Raw genomic sequence first — 20,437 nt, 5'->3', positions numbered from 1 at the left:
TTCTGTTATTTGCCATATTTAATTTTCTTTGTATGTGGTGCCTCTTGGCCTGATTTTTATGCCGATGATACACAAATTTATCTCTGTTGTAGAAATTTTATATTTTACTTTTTCTTTTTCATTTTTTTAGACATTATGGGGGATTTTCTTTCAATTCAATCATGTGTTTCTCCCCTGATACTTTTGTATTCACGTGACAGGAACAAAGACACACACACATACAAAACTGTATTATAAAGCCTTTTGACCTCACGGGAGTGAAGACAGTAAAGCCCAGGGGGGTCAGAGAGACCACTGTATTATAAAGCCTTTTGACCTCACAGGTGTGGGGACAGTAAAAGCCCAGGAAGGGGGGTTAGGAAGGACCATTGTATTTCTAAAACCTGCTAGATCTGGTTTTACTGGGATATGCGGAAAATTACAGAAGAAGAGACTTTGTCAAAAGGGGGTATAAAGCTGCTTGTTTTTCTGTGTGATGCAGGTCTTGTTCCATCGTAGAGCAGCTGCTACGGTGTATTTTTTTAACAACCCTCCTTTAAAAGAATATACATCTTTTAAAGTACAATTTGAATCCTGATGTCTTATGCTGTGATGCTATTTTGTTAGTTATTGTTTTTGCCTTAAAAATCTCCCTTTGAAATCAGGAGAGAATTGTGTTTCTAAGTCACTTTTGGCATGTGTGGAAGAGGTTAAGAGCTGGATGGATCACAATTTTGTTCAGTTAAACCAAGGAAAAAAAATAGATTATGATTTCTGGTCCCGCCAGAGGATTTTCAGATACTGTTACTTATTTAGGTCCATGGTTTGCCTATTGTTATGATCAAATAAGTAATCTGGGAGTTGTGTTTGACCCGGAACTGAAATTTGACAAGCAGATCAATGTTGTAGTTAAGAGTTGTTTTTTCCAGATCAGGGTCCGTATTCACAAAGAATTTTATTTTACCACTAGGAGCACTCCTAAATCACACTAAAATATTTTAGCTAGGAGTTTTCTCTTAAAAGTTATTCACAACGCCTTTCAGACCTACTCTTAGTAAGGAAAAATGACAACTCCTAAACTAAGAGTGAGTCTTCGTTGCTATGGATGACGTCAATTCTCATGCACGAGTTTCCTTGCAATGATCACGGTGATTGGTTGTTAGATGACAGGGCCATCATGTGGAACATAACACAGACGCAACAAATCATGGAATTACGACATCTAAATATGTCTGTGTCCTACACAAAATAATAATAGTAATGTCATCGAAATGCATATATAATGACATGTTTGTGCAGGCCCCAGTGAAGTGTAATTCTAAAAAGGCAGAGTGAGAGAGAAAAGTGGTGAATTCAATTCAATTAAATTAAGGTAGCCTAATACCCTAATGAAACCGCCACTTGCCTAATAATGAAAAACGACACTTGCATTAACACTTCCTTGGTTAATTGAGATTCTATTAGTATGGAAGCTTGTTTCCGCCACTGAATAAAATAAATAAATAATAATTGCGACTTTTTATCTCACAATTGCGAGATATGAAGTCAGAATTGTGAGAAATAAAGTCGCAATTGTGAGATAAAAAGTCGCAATTACCTTTTTTATTTTTCATTCTGTGGCGAAAACAAGCTTCCATAGCCTAAATAGACTACTTAAAGCAAGGAAATGTTGCTCCTATTGAAGTAATGTAATAGTTAAATGACGGTGGATTACGAACTCGCCAAAACAGAAAAGAAAGCCCAACTGGACGCAGGATCAGTTACTGGTGCTTGGTGTTGGTGCTGAAAAAAAATAAAAATAAAAATAAAAGGGAGTATCAAGTAAAACTAAGCGTGAGACATGGGAGAGGATTTGTTTGCAGATCAATGCAGCATTCCCGCTTGTGTCGCGGACCCCGGACGACTGCGAGAGCCGGTGGTATGCGCTACAATCCTTTGTGAATAGGTCTTAGTGAGTTAGGAGTCCTCTCGACTTCTTTTAAGCTGTACCAGACTTAGGTGCTACTTTTAGGGCTAAATCATGTTTGTGACCGATTTTATTAGAGACACAATAACATCTCCGACACAGCGCAGGAATGGCGTAGTGCCAGAAATTAACTCACTACTGTACATTAAGATATTTGGCAGCTGGGAAAATGCATCAACGCAGCAGTGATAATTTGGGTCTGTCACAACCTTCTGTAAGCAGAGTGTTCACAAACAATTACAGCACTTTCAGAACCTCTTATTGTGTCGCAGTTCATTTAGTTTCCACTGGACATTCCCACATTGCAGGCTAAAAAAAATGCATTTATGAATATAGCAGGCTTCCGCACAAGGAGGGGGAATGAACCGTAAATAATTTATTATTAACCGCTAAAAGCTCCCACGTCTGCTTCTGTGCTGTGACACCCGGCCTGATTTTCCTTTAAGGATGGCCTTGTGTTCATCCACTAACTGGGCTCACAGTAAACACTGTTCCTCTGTCCAGTTGAGCTTTCTTGTCCTTCTTGTTTTTTATTCCATGTTTGCTACATTAAAACCAACATTCAAACCACCACTTAAATAGACAGTGGAACAATTTTTATCATTCTAATCCAATCAAATACCTTATAGGAAATTAACAGTATGGTAAATAAAAAAAGGATTTATTTACACAAATATAATGTGTGTGTGTGTATGTGTATGAGAATGGTCAAATAGGAAAAAATACGCATGTAATTTCAAAGTGAAGGCTTAGAATAGACCCTATACTTAAAATCACTCTTTTTTTCCTTTTTGGACAACCAACCAATCACAGTCTTCAAAAGATTGTGTCATACATAGCAATGAGGTCAGCCCCGCCTCCTCACTAAGATAAAAGTTTTTGTCTTTTCCTTACTCAGAGTTGCTCTCAGATCGGTCCCGAATTGCTCTTAAGCTAAGACTCCTACGTAAAAGATTTTAAGCTAAATTAAGAGTTTTCTGAGAGGAATCTTAGAATCTTTATGAATACGGGCCCAGGTCTCTTGCCCGATTAAAACCAATTCTTTCTATAAAAGATTTAGAGAAGGTCATTAATGCCTTTATTTTGTCTCATTTGGACTGCTGTAATGTTCTTTATGTGGGGTCCTGTCAGCTTAAAGGGCATCAGGCTTTTGCCATTGCAGGTCCAAGGCTTTGGAATTGCCTTCCACATGAAATTAGAGCGATCACATCTATAAACCCTTTTAAAGCTGGTGTTAAAAAAATATTTCTTGTCATTAAATTTTAAGGAGATGGGATAGTGCAGTGGTTCCCAAACTGGGGTACGTGAGGTGACGGGGTACGCAAATAAAATGCTAAGCACAAATATATTATCAACATCAAAGACATTTTTATAAATATGAACACTGGCATGGATTTTAGCGTACACACACTCTAAGATCAAATCTGGTTTTAGAAATGAGGCCCTTTTCTTATGACCGTGGAGAGATAACTGTCTAATACGGTGGCCCAGATCCTCAGTTCCACAACCATTCAAGCATTATTTACACTCCTATTGATTCGGATGGTTATTTTTTGTCAGCATAATATATTTGTAATATTTATAAACTCAACTTGGTCCATATTTCTTAACAGATGATAAACTCATACAAAATCTTGCTGACACATTTTTCTAACCCTCAACTACATTCTTTAATCTCACTGGTTTCTCAGCTCTTCCTCAGCTCCTCAAATCATCTACGTTAGTCTAATAAAACTATTTAGGAAATATTTTGATATTTTTCCCAGATTGATATATGAGTGGTCACTACAGATACTGTATGAACACAGAAAGTCTCTGAGTGGAATCTTTATTGGGAAAGTTAATTCTGCAATTGTATAATTAAACGTGTGAAATGGCATATATTATCCAACAGAACCATAAAAAAACATTTCAGCTCTTGTTCAGTTCAAGAATGTCCTTTGCAGTGCACTAACCTCAACTTTATAGATGTTTGAGGGGTGGTCTCTTTGACCACAGAGCTGTATGACTGGGCTCTTACAGCAACTGTCAGGGACCGCCCGTTGCTGAGCATCACCAGAGCGGATCCAAACACTCTCCACCCAATCGAAAGAGTTGTTACTGCCACAGCACTTGAACTGACAAGAGGGAGAAGCAATCATTAGCCCAAAACTACTCAAGTAAATAACAAATGCATTTTTAGCAAACAGATAGTTGTCCCACCTCCTGCTGTAGTTTGTCCACAGCCTTTGTCACATGCTCCTGCTCAGGCTGATGGTATTTCTGAACCATAGTCTCTCTCAGGTTCTCCTTTAGTTCCTCATTCAGCTACAACATTTACAAAGTGTAACATTGAAAGACACAAATGCATAGCAAACAATGAATGAAAGAAAGAACAACTAACTGACCTGCTGGTAATAAATGTAGGCCAAAACTCCAGCAAGGATTTCCAGCAGGAAAACACACAGCAATAGGACAAAATACTGACAACAGAAAAAGAGAGACAAGGGGTATTAGAGATTTGGTTTCTAGTACAATTCTTGTGAGATGGCAGTTTATTTAATGACATCCAGAAGAAATTATAAATTCCTTTAAACTCTTTTTCTGCCATTTACAGAATTTTCTGGCAATCCATGTTTTCACTGTTATATGGTAGTGGAACCTATTATGCATCTTCTGAAATAGTACAGAATCGCCAGATCCAAAATAAGCATAGAAGAACAAGCGATAGAAGCATTGTCGCATATGTACGTTAACACGATCATTAAACACTAAACAGCATATAAATTAAAACTGCTTAACGTTAGATTACTGAATGTGCAAGCTTTGGGGGTGTTGATGGACTCAATCATCTCCATCTATGTTTTGATCATTGTTCTGAATCCGGAAATAGTCTTTGGCAAAAATGTAATTTTCTTCTTCTTTGACCCACCCTTCAACACTGTAGCTGGTTCGTGTTGTGTACATGTCGAGAAGCGCTGATTTCTGCGCTGCAAAAGAAAATTATCTTCATAAGACTTCCAAAGGATGAGGATGTGAAGAGTCAGTGGTTAAAATTACCACAGCGATACAACAGCAGCAATATAATAACTGTTTGTCAACTGCTTCTGAAATCTTTGCGAGATTGACGCAGGATTTTCTAAACGCTTATCCATTAAAGATGTGACAGTATCCACTTTATTTGGACCAACTTGCTCCTCTGAATCACATCCTGTAGGTATGATTAACTACTGTATTGATGAATACACTTTCTAATCTACCTGGTGTTCAAAATACGTAGTTTTGTGTTTTATATGTGTCGTCTATACACATATTTTCGATTCCCAAACCTATTAAAGACTCATCTCTTCCAACTGGCATACTCATAACACACTATCACATTTAAATATATATATTATGTAAAATCGTATAAATGTAGACGGAGAGGCCCAGCCTGCCACGCTACAGATATCCTGGAGTGATATCCCACTGGACCAGGCCCACGAAGAGGCCATGCCTCTGGTCGAATGGGCTCTGATGCATAAGGGGCATTGAAGGCCCTTGGACCTGTAAGCCAGCGCGATAACGTCAACTATCCATCTGGAAAGAGTTTCGAGGCGGCAAGCCCTTTGTTGCGGCCACCGAACGAAACGAAGAGCTGTTCTGACTGTCTGAACGCAGCAGACCGCTCGACATATATCCTCAATGCCCTGAACGGGCAGAGGAGATTAACGTCATTTTTGCCGTCAGACCCAGATAGGGCTGACAGGGAAATGACTTGCGCTCTAAACGGAGTAGAGAGCACTTTGGGGACATAGCCGTGTCTTGGTTTGAGGACAACTTTAGAGTCTTTAGGCTCAAACTCCAAGCACGTCGCACTCACAGAGAGCGCGTGCAGGTCACCCACTCGCTTAACTGAAGCGAGAGCCATGAGGAAAAACGGTTTTAAAGGACAGAACCCGCAAGTCCACCAACTGCAGAGGTTCGAAGGGACCGCTTTTCATAGCGTTCAGGACCGTGGAGAGGTCCCAGACTGGAACCATAGAGGGTCGCGGAGGGTTTAGTCTCCTAGCACCTCTAAGGAAAATGATGATAAGATCATTCCTCCCCAGCATCATACACTTTGAGCGTGGAGGGGGACCTGCCCTCGTCCAAAAGCTCTTGTAGGAAGGAGCGGATATCCGCAACGTAGCTATGTTGTGGGTCTAGGTTGAGCTGAACAACAGCTAGAAAACACTGACTACTTTGAAGCATAGAGCCGTCTAGTAGTGGGCCAGCGCATCCCTGTTCTTTGAGCAGTTTGCTTTCTCTGACGATGCGAAGAGATCGACTTTCGCTCTGCCGAATCGGTCCCACAGCAGCCGCACCACTTGGGGGTGCAGGGACCATTCCCCTGGGGGAACGTTGTTTCTGGACAGCATGTCCGGACCCACGTTTTGACAGCCCGGCATGTGTGCCGCCGTCAGTGAGCGCAGGTTGCGCTGAGACCACACGAGGAGGTGTTCTGCCAGCGCGTGGAGGCTCCTTGATCTGAGACAACCCTGGCGGTTTATGTATGACACTGCTGCCATGTTGTCTGTGCAGACTAGGACATTCTGGCCCTTTAAGAAGGGGAGAAAGTATCCCAGCGTGTTCTCGACCGCTTTCAACTCCAGACAGTTTATGTGTAGGAGCCTCTCCTGGGCTGCCCACAGGCCGAAGACCGGTCTGCCCTCGTAGAGGGTGCCCCAACCCGAGTTGGAGGCGTCTGTTGAGATTACTTTTAGTGTCGAAACTGTCCCCAGATCCACGTCAGTCGAGCTGTCATTGACACAGAGTCTAAATCTGTTCCCAGAAAGGAGATGGTCTGTCTGGGAGACAGTGAGCTCTTGGTCCAGTTTACCTGGAGACCCAAAGCTTGTAAATGTGTAAGCAGTACAGCCCTGTGCGCTATTAGTTCTGCCTCTGACTGGGCTAAGATTAGCCAATCGTCCAGATACAGGGTTCGTACACCTTTTCCAAGGTCAAATTCAAGCACTTTTCAAGCATTTTCAAGGTCCATTTTAAAGCTTTTTCCAGCACCTTACACCACCGTAAATTACATACCAATACATAGTCAAACTTATTACTTAGTGTTTTTATCACATTAAAAGAGATAATGTTAAACAGGCAAAATTCTGTTTCGCAATAGCAAAAGGATCAGATATTTAAGCAAATCACAAGTTTTATTTTTCAAAATGTATCACTCAAGTAGATAATGCCTATGAATAATACTTTTCCTTATATTAAATGTCCAAATATTGCTACCCAGATAATATGATTTTGAGGCTGTAAAACTGAAGAAATTTCGAGGGCTGAAAATATGAAGACAGGATTTGAACATAAATATTTTACAGGCCTTGGTTTTGGGACACATTCTTGATATAGACAAGGTTTGAACAAAATATGAGATTTTGTAATTCAATTTTAACCCAGAAGACTCTGACAGTGCACAGTCACCTGCCTGATAAATAGACTATATTAATTGAAAAGTATTTAATTGCCAAGACATATACATTTATTTACTGGAATAGAGCATTGTAATAAGGCCATCCTCAACCTTACAGTCGGCTACTTGTATGACACTCCATCTGACACGATTTCTGTTCAGCAATCAACGATTGTTGTTATGCACTGGGCTAACGTTTGCAGGTTTTAATTTGCGGGTAGTTAAAGTAAAAGTTACTGTGCTTTAACTTTGGCTATGTTCACTGCATATTCCACAAATGAACGTGACATAACGGACATCCAATACTAACATTACATTATCACACCAAGTACTTTCAGTCACTGGCTGTTTACACCTGACCACTTCATGCGTCTTCTGTGATCTGATAGCTATCCGATCGTGAAAAGACCAGGTGTAAATGCCCTCCGAAACGCATTCGAGACGCATTTGAATCCGATCGCTCAAACCACTTCAGGAGGAGGTCTGGGCCGCTTTACAGACGAAACTGGACAAGTGTAAATGCATCTGGTTGTTGAAACCACATATGTACATTTTACTCCTCCCAAAAATGCTAAAAAATAAACATGTGAGCGTGTTATAGGCTATATGTAATGTTATAGCCAGATATGACGGCGCAACACGCATTACCGCAGATGAGAAGCTGAGCATCTTCATCAAGCCAACGAGCAAACTATCGCAAATCAAAGTGAAAGTAAGTCGCAGTCATCATTAAAAGTAAAGAAACAAAATGATCTTACCAGTGCTGTTGTCGCTCTCTCTCTTATTGCTCTCTTTGATTTTGAAATTAGCTGATGATACATAAAATGCAGCTCATATCGGTTGCTTTCGGTGATGTGAACTCCATTAAATATGCATATAGCGCGGGAATTGAAGATCGGATTTATATCCGTTTTGCGAAAACACATTTATGTGAGCAGGTGTAAATGGAATCGTTTTGATAAATCAGATAGCTATCCGATCTGAAAAAACGCATGAAGTAGCCAGGTGTAAACAGCCCCTAATTGCCCTTTCAGACAGGACGTGGAATGCGCTGCACTATGAAACCCATTTATTTCAATGGCTTGCGGCGCGCAAGGACGTTTTGTTGCCGAGTCGACCAAAGCGGAGCGCAGCATTGGCGAGCTCGAGCGCACGCCAAGGTCAAAGTTAAAAATACTTCAACTTTTGCCGCTGCGCTCTGTGACTATTACCCGCGCGGCCAATAAAAACGGGCCATCCAAACGAGCGTTGAAATTGAAATGAAAACTCCACCTACTTTTGCTCTGGCCAGCGTAGCGCAAATCGCTCTGTATCTGAAGGGCTACATTTTATTTCTCTATTTCATAAACAAACTATTCAGTCAGATAGGTATTTGTTGTGAGAGAACAGTTACAATTTCAAGCATTTTCAAGCATTTTATCCAAAATTTAAGCACTTTTCAAACCTTGAAAACACAACATCAAAATTCAAGCATTTTCAAGGTTTTCAAGCACCCGTACGAACCCTGCAGATAGTTCAGTACTCGCATCCCCTGAAGCCTCAGGGAAGCGAGCGCCGCGTCCATGCACTTCGTGAATGTGCGAGATGCTAGAGACAGGCCGAACAGCAGGACGGTGTACTGATAGCTCTGGCCCTCGAAGGCGAATCGTAAGAAAGGCCTGTGATGGGGCGATATTTGAATCTGAAAATAGGTATCTTTCAGATCTACTGAAATAAACCAGTCCCTCGGGCAATCTTGCGCGGCCGAGGTCGTCCACGGCCTTGGTGACGAGGCGAAGAAGTTCTTTGTCGACACTGGCCCGCACGCTGCTCGACTCTTGCAGGGAAGGGGCGGGGTCCGGAATGGAGCCTGACCATCCTTCACTCAGCGACGCGGCAATGGACCAGCTGTCCTCGTCCGCGTTTTCACCTTCAGACTCGACGTGCACGACGGCAGCAGACGGAGGCTGGGTGGCCGTGATCGAGGCAGGGGTATCAGACGGCGATGCGCGCGTGCATTCGCTCACTGTGGTAGCTTCCAGAGCTCTCTGTGAACGGCGCTTTTTACGGCGCGGCCCAGTCAGAAGAGACGGAGGAGTGGGATCCACGTCGAACGTGGCCAGTCGAGCCCGCAGGGTAGAAATAGCCATGTCATCGCATTACTGGCAGCCGCCTTGGGAAAGTGCGAGGTCGGCGTGGTTCCGTCCCAGGCAGGATATGCACAGGATGTGGCGGTCCCCGTCACTGAGAGGGGCTCTGCAAGAGCCGCACTAAGTAAAAAGAAGCATTTGAAGCAACGCCTCAGCTCTTTTAGAAAGTGCGTTCGAGGGTGAACACACAGCAAGTAAGAAAGGATATGGGCGCCGGAAAGCGCAGCAGGTATGGCGGAGAAGCGGCGAGGATGTCCAACTCCTGTTCTGCGAAGCAGAAAGGCTTTGTCAACGGCGCAGGCTTTCTTCCGGAGATTCAGCGATGTGGAGTCTTCGCTGAAGAGGTGAAAAATCAAATAACATCCTATCTGGACTCGGCTTATATAGACATAAGCCACGCCCATTCTTACGTCACAAGCAGTCCATCGATAGGCTGCAGCAGTTGCCGCAGAGCAACCAATAGGCGCGCGAGCTGCTTCGCCTAGGTCTGCTCTGTGCAGCAATGCGTTCTGGTCTCACCCTCTGGTCTTATTTTAATTCATTATAATACATTTTGGATAAATGGACTTGCAATGGTTTCATTAAAAATATAAGCATTTATGTTTCAAAGATGAACCACACAAACTACATGAGGGTGAGAAACTGATGACAGAATTTTTAATTTTGGACTGTCCCTTTAATTGCAGTGTTACCTTCTACAGACAAACTAAGGATCTAAAATGAGGAAACACTTAGTATGCTCTTTTGGCCTCCACTCACACTCTAAACCAGTGATGGACAATCTCAGTCCTGCAGAGTTTACAGGAATCGACAATAAGGACTTCCAGATGGCCCGGGGGCAGCGTAAAAGACACTCGGGCCAGTGCTTCATCTTCACGGAAGTTGATAATTTGCGTGTTTTTAAGCCTTGCCTATTTAAATATTTGAGCGCACGTAGACGGAAAAGTTTGGTACTCGCGCAATGTGCGCAGCAACATTGTATCAAACTACTGTACATCGATATAAACAGTATTGTCTCATTCCATATTGTTTATTAACCCTTTTGCACATACGATCACACAGGTGTGATCAATCTTGGCTGGTCCCTGGAGCGTACGATCACACCGGTGTGATTAGAACAGTCAGTGCATCATGTGATCAACTGCTAAATTCAAACGTGCATTGGCCGACGCTGAGCAAGAGACGGACGTGCTCAGTGCGGTCATATATCACAACTATTGAGTGTTTTCAACCACATGTTTATTTTAGGTTTCAGACATTTAAATACACATAAGTAAACATAGTCAGTTGTGTCTTAAGTGCGCATAAACATGTGAGATAAAATGCATGTGTAAATATTGGATCCATGCAGCTCTTAAAGTGACAGGTGCTTAATATTCCTGCTGCTATCTGTTATTACATGTTAATCAAACAAAAGACAGAAAATTGAAAGACATACTGAATTACTGTAATAAGGGTTCATCTATATTTATACAGTAACGATTGATTACTATTTCTGTACCTGAAAATCGTCTCTAGTTACGTCTGTAACCCATGTCCCTGAGAAGGGAACGAGACACTGCGTCATTAGAAACGACTCTTTGGGGATGCTCACTAAGCGTACGTCTCTGAAGTATGAATGACACTATTTCAATCCTGATTGGTGTTGCGTCATGACGTAACGTGACGGCATACCCGGAAGTATAAAATGACGCCAGCACACACACGCGTTAGCATCGTGATAAAGCAAGCCGCTTCCAGGCATGAAAGGGTGTGGCAAGGCGACGCAGTGTCTCGTTCCATTCTCAGGGAACTAGGGTTGCAGACGTAACCCGAGACGTTCCCTTTCGAGGGAACTCGCACTGCATCGTTAGAAACGACTCTTTGGGGAACGAATACCCACTATGCCACACACCAAATATGCCTGCCCTAGTGTGAAACTGTTACAGGCACAAGCTAGGACGAGAGCACTCGTGCACCCAGCTTGTTAAAGCACCCGGCGCTTACAATAAATAAGCGAGGTAATGGCTAAGAGAAAAGCCATCTTAAGCATCAGTGCCCGGTTGCATAAAGCACCTTAAGTGACATTTTCCCTTTAGTTCGCCCTTATGTTTCCCTTAAATCTAAGGGTGTTGCAGAAAAATACCCTTAAGTGTTACTTAACGTTGTTTTTAAGTGAAACGTCATAAACACTTAGAATTTCCCTTAAATGCTGTTTTTTCCCTTAAGTAATCCCTTAAAAAGCGTTAACTGTTGCATAAAACCCCATAACGGTCATTTCCCTAAGTATAATTTAAGGTTTGGAAATCGTAACCTTAAGAGTAACGTGGACAAAAATAAGACGACATGGCTGAATTTATGGAACCAGTTGAAGATAATTATGTGCAAAGACGAATTTTTAGAGATCGGGAGAACCCTTTTGACCATCTTAGCGATGAAAAATTGTTGCTTGAATACCGGTTTGATCGACGCGCAATTTTTGACATCGCTAACAAACTAGACGGGGACCTTGACCATGTCACACATAGCAACCACTCTTTACCTGCAGTGTTACAACTGCTTATAGCACTGCGTTTTTTTGCAAATGGAAGTTTTCAGACGGTAGTGGGAGATGTTTTCCACGTGCATAAATCGTCTGTCAGCAGAGTGGTTCACCGGGTTGCGGGGGCTCTTTCCCGTCATTTAAACGCAACGGTCAAGTTTCCATCCCATCATGACCAGGAGGTCATTCAAACCAGTTTTTTTCGGAAAGCAGGTTTTCCTCGCATATGTGGTGTTATTGACGGCACACATATCAGAATACAGGCGACCCAAACACACGAAGACCAGTACGTAAACCGAAAAGGCTACCATTCAATTAATGTACAATTAGTGTGTGACCATCTAAATATTAGCAGTAGTTTACTGAATTATAAATGTATTAAAATATGTATTTAAAATAGGTATGCACTTTCTATTGTGTTGCTGCTACACGTTGTCAATTCTGTAACACCTTACCTGATTTGCGTATGTTTTAAAATAAACAAAGCCTCAAATATTTTGCACTCTGAAAGAAAATCTTTTATGCAATACATTACCTTCATAGTATTTATCTTAAAGCGCTGTTTATAGCCTACTGGTAAAAATCTTTATTATTTTTTCTTTATTTTTTTTACCCGCTTAGGAAAAGTACAATAATGCGCTGACCCACACAAGGTCGATTATTGAGAGGACCATCGGACAGCTGAAGCGCAGGTTTCACTGTCTCCACAGCGAACTGCGTATTGAGCCTTCAAGGGCATGCAGAATTATTGTAGCGTGTGTTGTGCTCTTCAACCTTTCCAAGACGTATTCTGCTATCGAAGAAGAGGATGAGCACGGGAATGAAGAGGGCTATGAGGAACTGCATCTGATTCAAAATCACGATTTCCAACAGGCTGGATATGCTGCTAGAGATGCCATTGTAAATGCTTTTTGTAAAATTGTTTTTCTTTTATCATATTCATCAAGAAGAATGCATTTCTCCTCCTCTGTCCAATTAGGCTTTCTTTTTTTGTTTTCTTTATCCATTCCGATATCCTAGCCTACTTTATTAGCCTACTTTATTTGATGAAAACGCGTAATTGCTAGTGTTAGTGTTTTGCGTATCTATGGCAACAACAGACTTTTATTACGTGAATCCAGGATCGCTGTCGTGAAACACTTAAATGTTTCCCTTACCTAAGAGAACCGTTTAAGAGATTATATGCAACACCCTTAAGTTATTCTCTTAGGTAAGGGGAAATCGCCCCTTAAGTATCACACTTAAGGGAAAAACTTAAGGTGCTTTATGCAACCGGGCACAGGTCCTTAGCTGATGCCAACTGAGGTGGTTCTAAGGGGGCCAGGGATAACCCATCAAGAAGCACCCCCAGGTCCCAGGTAGGAACTCTGGTCCTGGTCGTCGGTCTCATTCTCCATGTACCACGGTGAAAACATATGACCAGCTGGTTCCTCCCCAGAGGCCCATCACTTAGTGGTGCATGGAAAGCCGCAATAGCAGCCACGTACACCTTAAGTGTGGACGGGGTGAGACCAGCAGAGAAGCGATCTTTAAGGAACTCCAGAACTGAAGCCACTGGGCAGTTAACTGGGTCCAACTCATGTTCTCTACACCAAGTGGAAAATACATTCCACTTTAGGTCATACAATCTCCTAGTGGAAGGAGCTCTGGAACTAAGTATGGTCTCGACCTCTCCAGCTGAGAGGCCAGCAGCTAGGTACTGAACCCCCTCAGCGGCCAGACCCACAGGTTCCACAGCTCCGGGCGAGGGTGGAATATCGTGCCTTTTGCCTGAGACAGTAGATCCCTCCTCAGAGGAATCTGCCATGGCGAGCCTATCAGGAGTGCTATAATGTCTGAGAACCATACTCTGGCCGGCCAAAACGGGGCTACTAGAAGTAGACTGACTCCATCTCGACGGACCCTCTCCAGAACTCCTGGGAGCAGAGCGATCAGGGGAAATGCGTACAAGCTCAGCCTCGCCCACACCTGTACCATGGCATCCAACTACAGTGGGGCTGGATGTGTGAGAGAAAACCACAGTGGACAGTGGGACGTGTCTCGAGACGCGAACAGATCCACTTTCACTGGGCTGAACCTCTCCCATGTTGACTTCACTACGTCTGGGTGAAGTCTCCATTCCCCGGGCCTCAGCCCCTGCCTCGACAGGATGTCTGCTCCCTGATTCTGAACCCCCGGGACATACATTGCTCTGAGGGACAACAGTTTCCCTTGGGACCAGAGGAGGATCTGATGCGCCAGTCTGGATAGAGGGCGCGATCTGAGTCCCCCCTGTCGATTCAAATAAGCGACCACCGACGTATTGTCCGACCGTATCAGGACGTGGTAGCCTTTGATGTCTAGGAGGAAGTTCCTCAGAGCTCTGAACAGCCAACATCTCTAATTTATATGCCAAGAGCGATGATGGTCCTGCCACAGACCCCTGGCGAAGCAGCTGTCCATGACCGTGCCCCAACCAGTGAGGGAGGCGTCTGTCGAAACAGTTTTCCGGCAACATGACGCTCCCAACGCTGGACCTTGGGACATAAACTAAGGTTTCTTCCATATTGATAGGGAACGAAGGCATCTGCGCATAACTCTGATCATACGGAACTGATTTCCCCTCGGGGAAAATCCCTTGGCTTTCAGCCACCACTGAAGGGGTCTCATGTGCAGGAGGCCCAAGGGTATTATGTTGGACTCAGCTGCCATGTGGCCCAGCAGTCTTTGAAATTGCTTTACAGTGATGGCGTGGTCTAGCTTCATCCTGGGCACCATGGGCCGGATGGACTCGATACAGGTGGGAGACAATTTGTGCCCGCATCGTAGTCGAGTCCCATACCACGCCCAGGAACGTAGTTCTCTGGGCGGGCATCAACACGCTTTTCTTCGTGTTGAGTCTCAACCCCAAGCTCTGAATATGACCAAGGACGACATCTCGATGCCGAACTGCCATTTCTCAAGACTGAGCCAATATGAGCCAGTCGTCGATATAATTCAATATACGGATGTCCTGGAGCCTCAGTGGGGCCAGATCTGCATCCATGCACTTGATGAATGTGCGAGGGGAGAGAGCTAGGCCAAACGGAAGAACCCGATATTGGTACGCTTCGCCCCCGAAAGCCAACCTCAGGAACCTCCTGTGACATGGAAGGATGGAGACATGGAAGTATGCGTCTTTTAGATCTATCGTGACAAACCAGTCCTCGGACCTGATATGATTCACGATGATGGGAATCGTGAGCATCTTGAACCTGAACCTCCTCAGAGAACGATTCAAGAGTCTCAGATCTAAAATCGTCCGCAACCCTCCAATCCTTTATTGGAACTATATAAGTACTGGCTGTAAAATCCGAGCTCCCTGTCTGGAGAAGGAACACGTTCTATGGCCTCTTTGACCAGCAGGGAGTGTACTTCTTGTTCCATTACCTGAACCTGCTCTGGAACCACTGCAGTCTGTACCACCCCAGCAAATTTTGGGGGGCAGTGACCAAACTGCAGTCTGTATCCTACTTTTATTATACGCAGGACCCATGCAGATATGTTGGGTAGGCATTGCCACGCTTCTACAAAATCTACTAAGGGAACCAGCCTCTCGAGGCTGGCCTCGGGTGTTTTTCGAGCACTGTTCTCGACCCCCTGAAGCGGAGGACCGGCAGGAATTAGTCGAGACTTTTACAAGCTTTTGGGACGAACGACAGTGTGCGTTCGCTGGCAATTGATGTGGACCGAAGCGTCCTGGACGGTGGGAAACCAACATCATTTTCCTGAGGGCTGAATTGCAAAAACAACCTCGGTTGCTCTGCCGCGGGGGGCCTCAACGGACGTGGGACCCGAACCGCGGGGAACGTGAGCCTGGCCATCATCATCAAAAATAGCCAGACGAGAGTGCAGCACTCTGCGTGTGTGAAGTGCTTCACAGTCACCCCAAGCAGCACCCTCAAGAGCTGCCCGGGCGTGCTGCACTCCCAAACAATTCACAGACAGTTGATGGGTGTCCCCACCCGTTAGGAATCTAGGGCAGGGGTGCACACATCTCCTGAATTGTTCACTCGCCATAATAAATATATATTTTATTTTGATACGTGACAAACAACACCAAATAGAACAGACAAAGACAGAGAGCGCTTGCTGTAGGGCGAAAGATAACGTGTGTGCCGGCGTCATTTTATACTTCCGGGTATACCGTCACATGTTACGTCATGAAGCAACACCAGTCAGGATTGTGAGCTAGTTTAGACCTACATGAAAAACCTGAAAAGAACTGTTTTTTTTCTTCTCAGTTGTATGTTTGTTCTGTTGTATTTATTTGTGCTATTGCTCGTAATTTGATTATTTGTTCTTATTTTATTACTGACTATCTTTAACAATATTTAAAATTTATATGAGTTAGGCTAGTAATTTTGTCATAACCTTATTTATTAAGGTTACATGGATCAAAAACAACTAAAACAATAACTAGGCCTATTTTTTTTTTTTTTTTTTTTGTGACTGGGCCTGTGGAAAAAATCCTTAGTGTTGAGCTCTGGTTTAGCTCCAAACCTGATAAAACTCACCACCCGGTAGCCTTCTAATAATCCTGAAGAAATTGTTTAGCTGGTTCAGGTGTTTGATTAGTAGGGGTGTAACGATATTCGAACCGAAACGAAGAACCGCGATACAGAACCCACGATTCGAATCGCGATACTCTCATGGCGAACCGAACACGGCCCGCCCCGCCCCCTGCTACCCCGGCCCCGCCCAGCCCGGCTCATTGGACCTGGAATGTGTACACAACGAATTCAGTTTTGTAGTCTAACCACCATTAACACCAAATAGCAAGCTCCGTGTTTTGTTACTTTCGATAATAAGCAAGGTGTAATCTTCAAATTCTGACTATTTGATCACAAAAATCAAACAATAAATGCCGTTTTGGCGCTCTCTGATGTGGCGTGAGATCACTGTACTAGCTCCTCATTTCAAGTGGCAGCGCGGAGCGCGAGTAAATGCGATCATCTCTTCCTCAGTTACAGAATAAACATGAATGGACACCTGAAGGTATGTTGAAAAATACAGTATACTAACTGAAAGGCATCATAACTCGTGTAATCGCTCAATCAGTGTTTCAGCAGCGTAAAGACGTCAATAAAACTGCATTGCTTGTCACTAGCATTATATTTACCTCAGCAGGCAAGTTATTCAGTGTCCACAACTAGTTGGTTCCTAGAGAAATGAACTCTTGCACTAAATAAATGCACTATATTATCCTATATATTATTTTTTACTTAACCTGTTAATTATATCTTGATTATTTAATGTACGTTTAAAATATCTTTCATGAAAATGACAGCAACTGTGTAAATTATTATATTTCAATAACAAATTCGAGTAAAGTTAATGCAAAAACTGCCTTATGTTCAGTTTACATGTTTTCATACAATTTGTTGGGTGTTGATTATTATATCAAAAAAATAAATAGCATCTGAATTTAGGCTCTGTTGTTAACCTTTAATGTTATAGTAATGTGTGGCTCCCTATATAGTTTACAGCATTAGCAGATTTTTAATCCTTGCAAAAAGTTTAATTGTAATTGAATTAATTTAAAGACAAAGACACCATTTTTTCATTAAACCACTGTTTAAATTTTTTTATTAGCTTTCTAAACCGAACCGAACCAAACCGAGACGTCAAAACCGTGGGAAAACCGAACCGTCAGTTTTGTGTATCGTTACACCCCTATTGATTAGGGTTGGAGCTAAACTCTGCAGGACAGTGGCCCTCCAGGACCGGGTTTGCCCATGCCTGCTCTAAACTGATCTGATGTGCAGTCATGAATTACTATTTATGTCGAGGAACATGCAGTATAAGAAAATGGAAACACAACCCTCAACAATTCTCCAGAGCAAGTCAACATTTATGCATATTTCTCACCACTCTCAGAAGGCGTCGTTGCTCCTTGAAGGTGGCACAGCAGCCTAAAACCCCTGTTACCATGACGATCACCCCGGCCATGATGAGTATATAGGCAGAGACAGCATAAATCTTTGAGGACAGCAGACTGATGTAATCGCTCTTCTCAACTATCGTCCAGGTGCCCACAGCCATCACTGCACCTCCTGCCAGCTGGAAATACATTTAAAGGAACATTCAAGATTCACTGTTGCTTGGAGATGCGCAACAGTTCTGGTGTGGCTTTGTTTGAAACTATTTTCACGAAATAGAGCAAAAACAGAGTATTGTGGCTAAAATGTTGTCACTTTATATCAACTTGTTTATTGGACTTTTATACAAGATCACTATAACACATTTGCAAGTTTACTCAAGTGATATTATGTAACTATATAAGCTTGCTGCGATAGTCGGTGAAAGCCGCAACACCGGTTACATCACTTGACCACCGCGGCACCTCCTCCCACACAACCACTGTCGCTTTGATTTTTTATAGAATTAAAAATAATTTAGTTCAGTTAAATAACAGATACTACAGTTAAAAACTGAATGCGTCTGCTCAATTTTGTGAGCCGAACAAGAGTTCCAGCAGATTTCACTTCACTTCGCCTCACTCTTGACTGACAAGACGATGGCAGATGATTTGGCTTCAAAGCAAAATGTAAAAGCGCCTATTTAAGCGAGTTTGTCATTATACAGTTTTGTTGTTGTATTTTTCATTAAGAATAATAATGAACCCAACATTCAAGCAATTGACGCCCCCAAATTGCCGCTAATTAGAAAGCGAAAGTAAAATGAGCACAGCCACATGGGCATTTTGTCAGTGCGTGTGTTTTTTATACATTTTTGGGGCATTTTTGCCCCAAGCCCCCGTTAATTTCCGACCTTGCTTATGATAATGCAAAAGTAGTATTTCCAGTTAATTTGGCTGCAAAGAAACATCAGCAGCATGAGAAGGTCTGGTAATTGTGCATGGCTGTGTCACACCGGTTTCACCTGTAAACAATCTTTGAAGTGTAGTCTGTCGCACACGTTTTTTGCACTTACTCTGCTGACTGAAACAAAGTCTTTGAAGGCATGAGAAGCAGCCCATTGCAGTACGAAACGTAATGTCTTGGTTACGTATAAAACCCTCGTTCCCTGAAGGAGGGAACGGAGACGTAGTCGACATGTCAACTGTTTGGGATCATGCTTAGGGAGCCTGTCATCTTCGAGTACTGTTAAAACGAGCCAATGCACATTGGCGTGCGAGATCTCCATCTCCCACTCTGCCCCGCGGCCCGGGTGTAAATATGGAAGTAGATGCATGCACCAGTTGTTTTTCTGCTGAGGAGCCGAGGGGAGGCCGGAGTCAGCGGTGGTCCAGCAATAGTGGCGACGGGACTAATACCCCTTTTCCACCAAGGCAGAGCTGGTGCTGGTTCGGAGCCAGAGCCTAGTTTCAATTCGGTTCTTTGGTTTTCCACACGCAAAGCACCAGCTCCGAACCAGGAAAAGTGGTTCTTAAGTAGCACCAAATCATTGCTGGTCTAGAACAGAGCCAAGTAAGAACCACTTGCGTCAGGGGCTGGGGGCGGGGTTACCGTGACCAACAAGACGAATAGAAACTTGTGACCGCCATTTTTAAATAGCAGCTAGTCGAGCTAATAGCAGCTCGATTATAAATATCCGTCTATGTAAGTTACGGCGAGCTGCACAAACGCGTTGGACTCCGATGTATTTTGTAAACCCATGAGCATCCATAGTATTGCAACGTCCGTTATTGTTGATGGCTTGTTCGAGATGCATCGGAGCGGCGCGGACCGATCGGAGCTGCGGGAGTGTTTGGAGAACATACGACTCCTTGTGCTTTTAGATCGCTATCGCAGTGCTTTGATGTCATGCGGAGATCGATCTGCGAGAAGCCGATGCATCTCGAACAACCCTGGCGTACTGTTTGGCGCTACCGCACTAGCGTTGCTGGGCAACATGAGACGTATACAGTGACGTAAGATCTGGCTCTGTTGTGGCTCTCTAGCCGGTGGAAAGGCAAATCGGTTCTTATTAAGCTCGTCAGTCGAACCCACTCTGAACCAGCTTTGGCTCTGGCTCTGAACCAGCACCCGGTTCTTGTTGGTGGAAAAGGGGTATAAGTCTCCATTCCTTCCTTCGGGGAACGAGGGTTACATACGTAACCGAGATGTTTCCCTTTCAGTCGACTGATTGGGATCCCAATTAAAATGCCACTAGTGCTGCCACCTTCCAGTGCCTAGACAAAAGCCTTCTGATCCCCCCCCCCCGCGCATTATTTGAGGCGGTGTTGAGCTGTGTCAACGCCTAGGCAGGAGCTATATTCTCTTTTTGGAGGAACCCACTACCCAGGGGGGCACATGCACCTTGGGATAATACACCAAGATGATGGCTGAGGTCCTGAGGCTTTGCATTCTGTCCAGTTATAACCGCAAGGAGCGGAAAGGGCAGAGAAAAAGCCAGGACTGGGTCTGCCTCCTCTGGGGCAGCACTTGCAGGCT

The 20,437-nt window shown here is 43.6% G+C and overlaps 1 protein-coding gene and 1 long non-coding RNA gene across 3 annotated transcripts in view; both read right to left on the bottom strand.

Annotated features, from left to right (window-relative positions):
- The window catches only part of LOC143757198 (uncharacterized), a 208,437-nt gene that overhangs the window by 24,255 nt on the left and 163,745 nt on the right, over window positions 1–20,437 (bottom strand). The gene's annotated exons all lie outside the window — the stretch shown is intronic.
- cd151l (CD151 antigen, like) overlaps window positions 1–20,437 on the bottom strand; it is an 86,477-nt gene that overhangs the window by 10,796 nt on the left and 55,244 nt on the right. For both annotated transcript variants that reach the window (XM_077248150.1, XM_077248151.1), the window contains 4 exons: window positions 17,910–18,101; window positions 4,333–4,407; window positions 4,148–4,252; window positions 3,901–4,062 (listed from right to left, as the gene is read on the bottom strand). In XM_077248150.1, the coding sequence (XP_077104265.1) occupies window positions 3,901–4,062; window positions 4,148–4,252; window positions 4,333–4,407; window positions 17,910–18,101 (534 nt within the window). The remainder of the gene's footprint in view (window positions 1–3,900; window positions 4,063–4,147; window positions 4,253–4,332; window positions 4,408–17,909; window positions 18,102–20,437) is intronic.

This window comes from Siphateles boraxobius, unplaced genomic scaffold (genome assembly GCF_051911475.1).
Source record: "Siphateles boraxobius isolate OS27281-9 unplaced genomic scaffold, OSU_SipBor_1 30, whole genome shotgun sequence".
In the NCBI taxonomy this organism is placed as follows: domain Eukaryota; kingdom Metazoa; phylum Chordata; class Actinopteri; order Cypriniformes; family Leuciscidae; genus Siphateles; species Siphateles boraxobius.
This window is presented reverse-complemented; position numbering and strand designations above follow the sequence as displayed.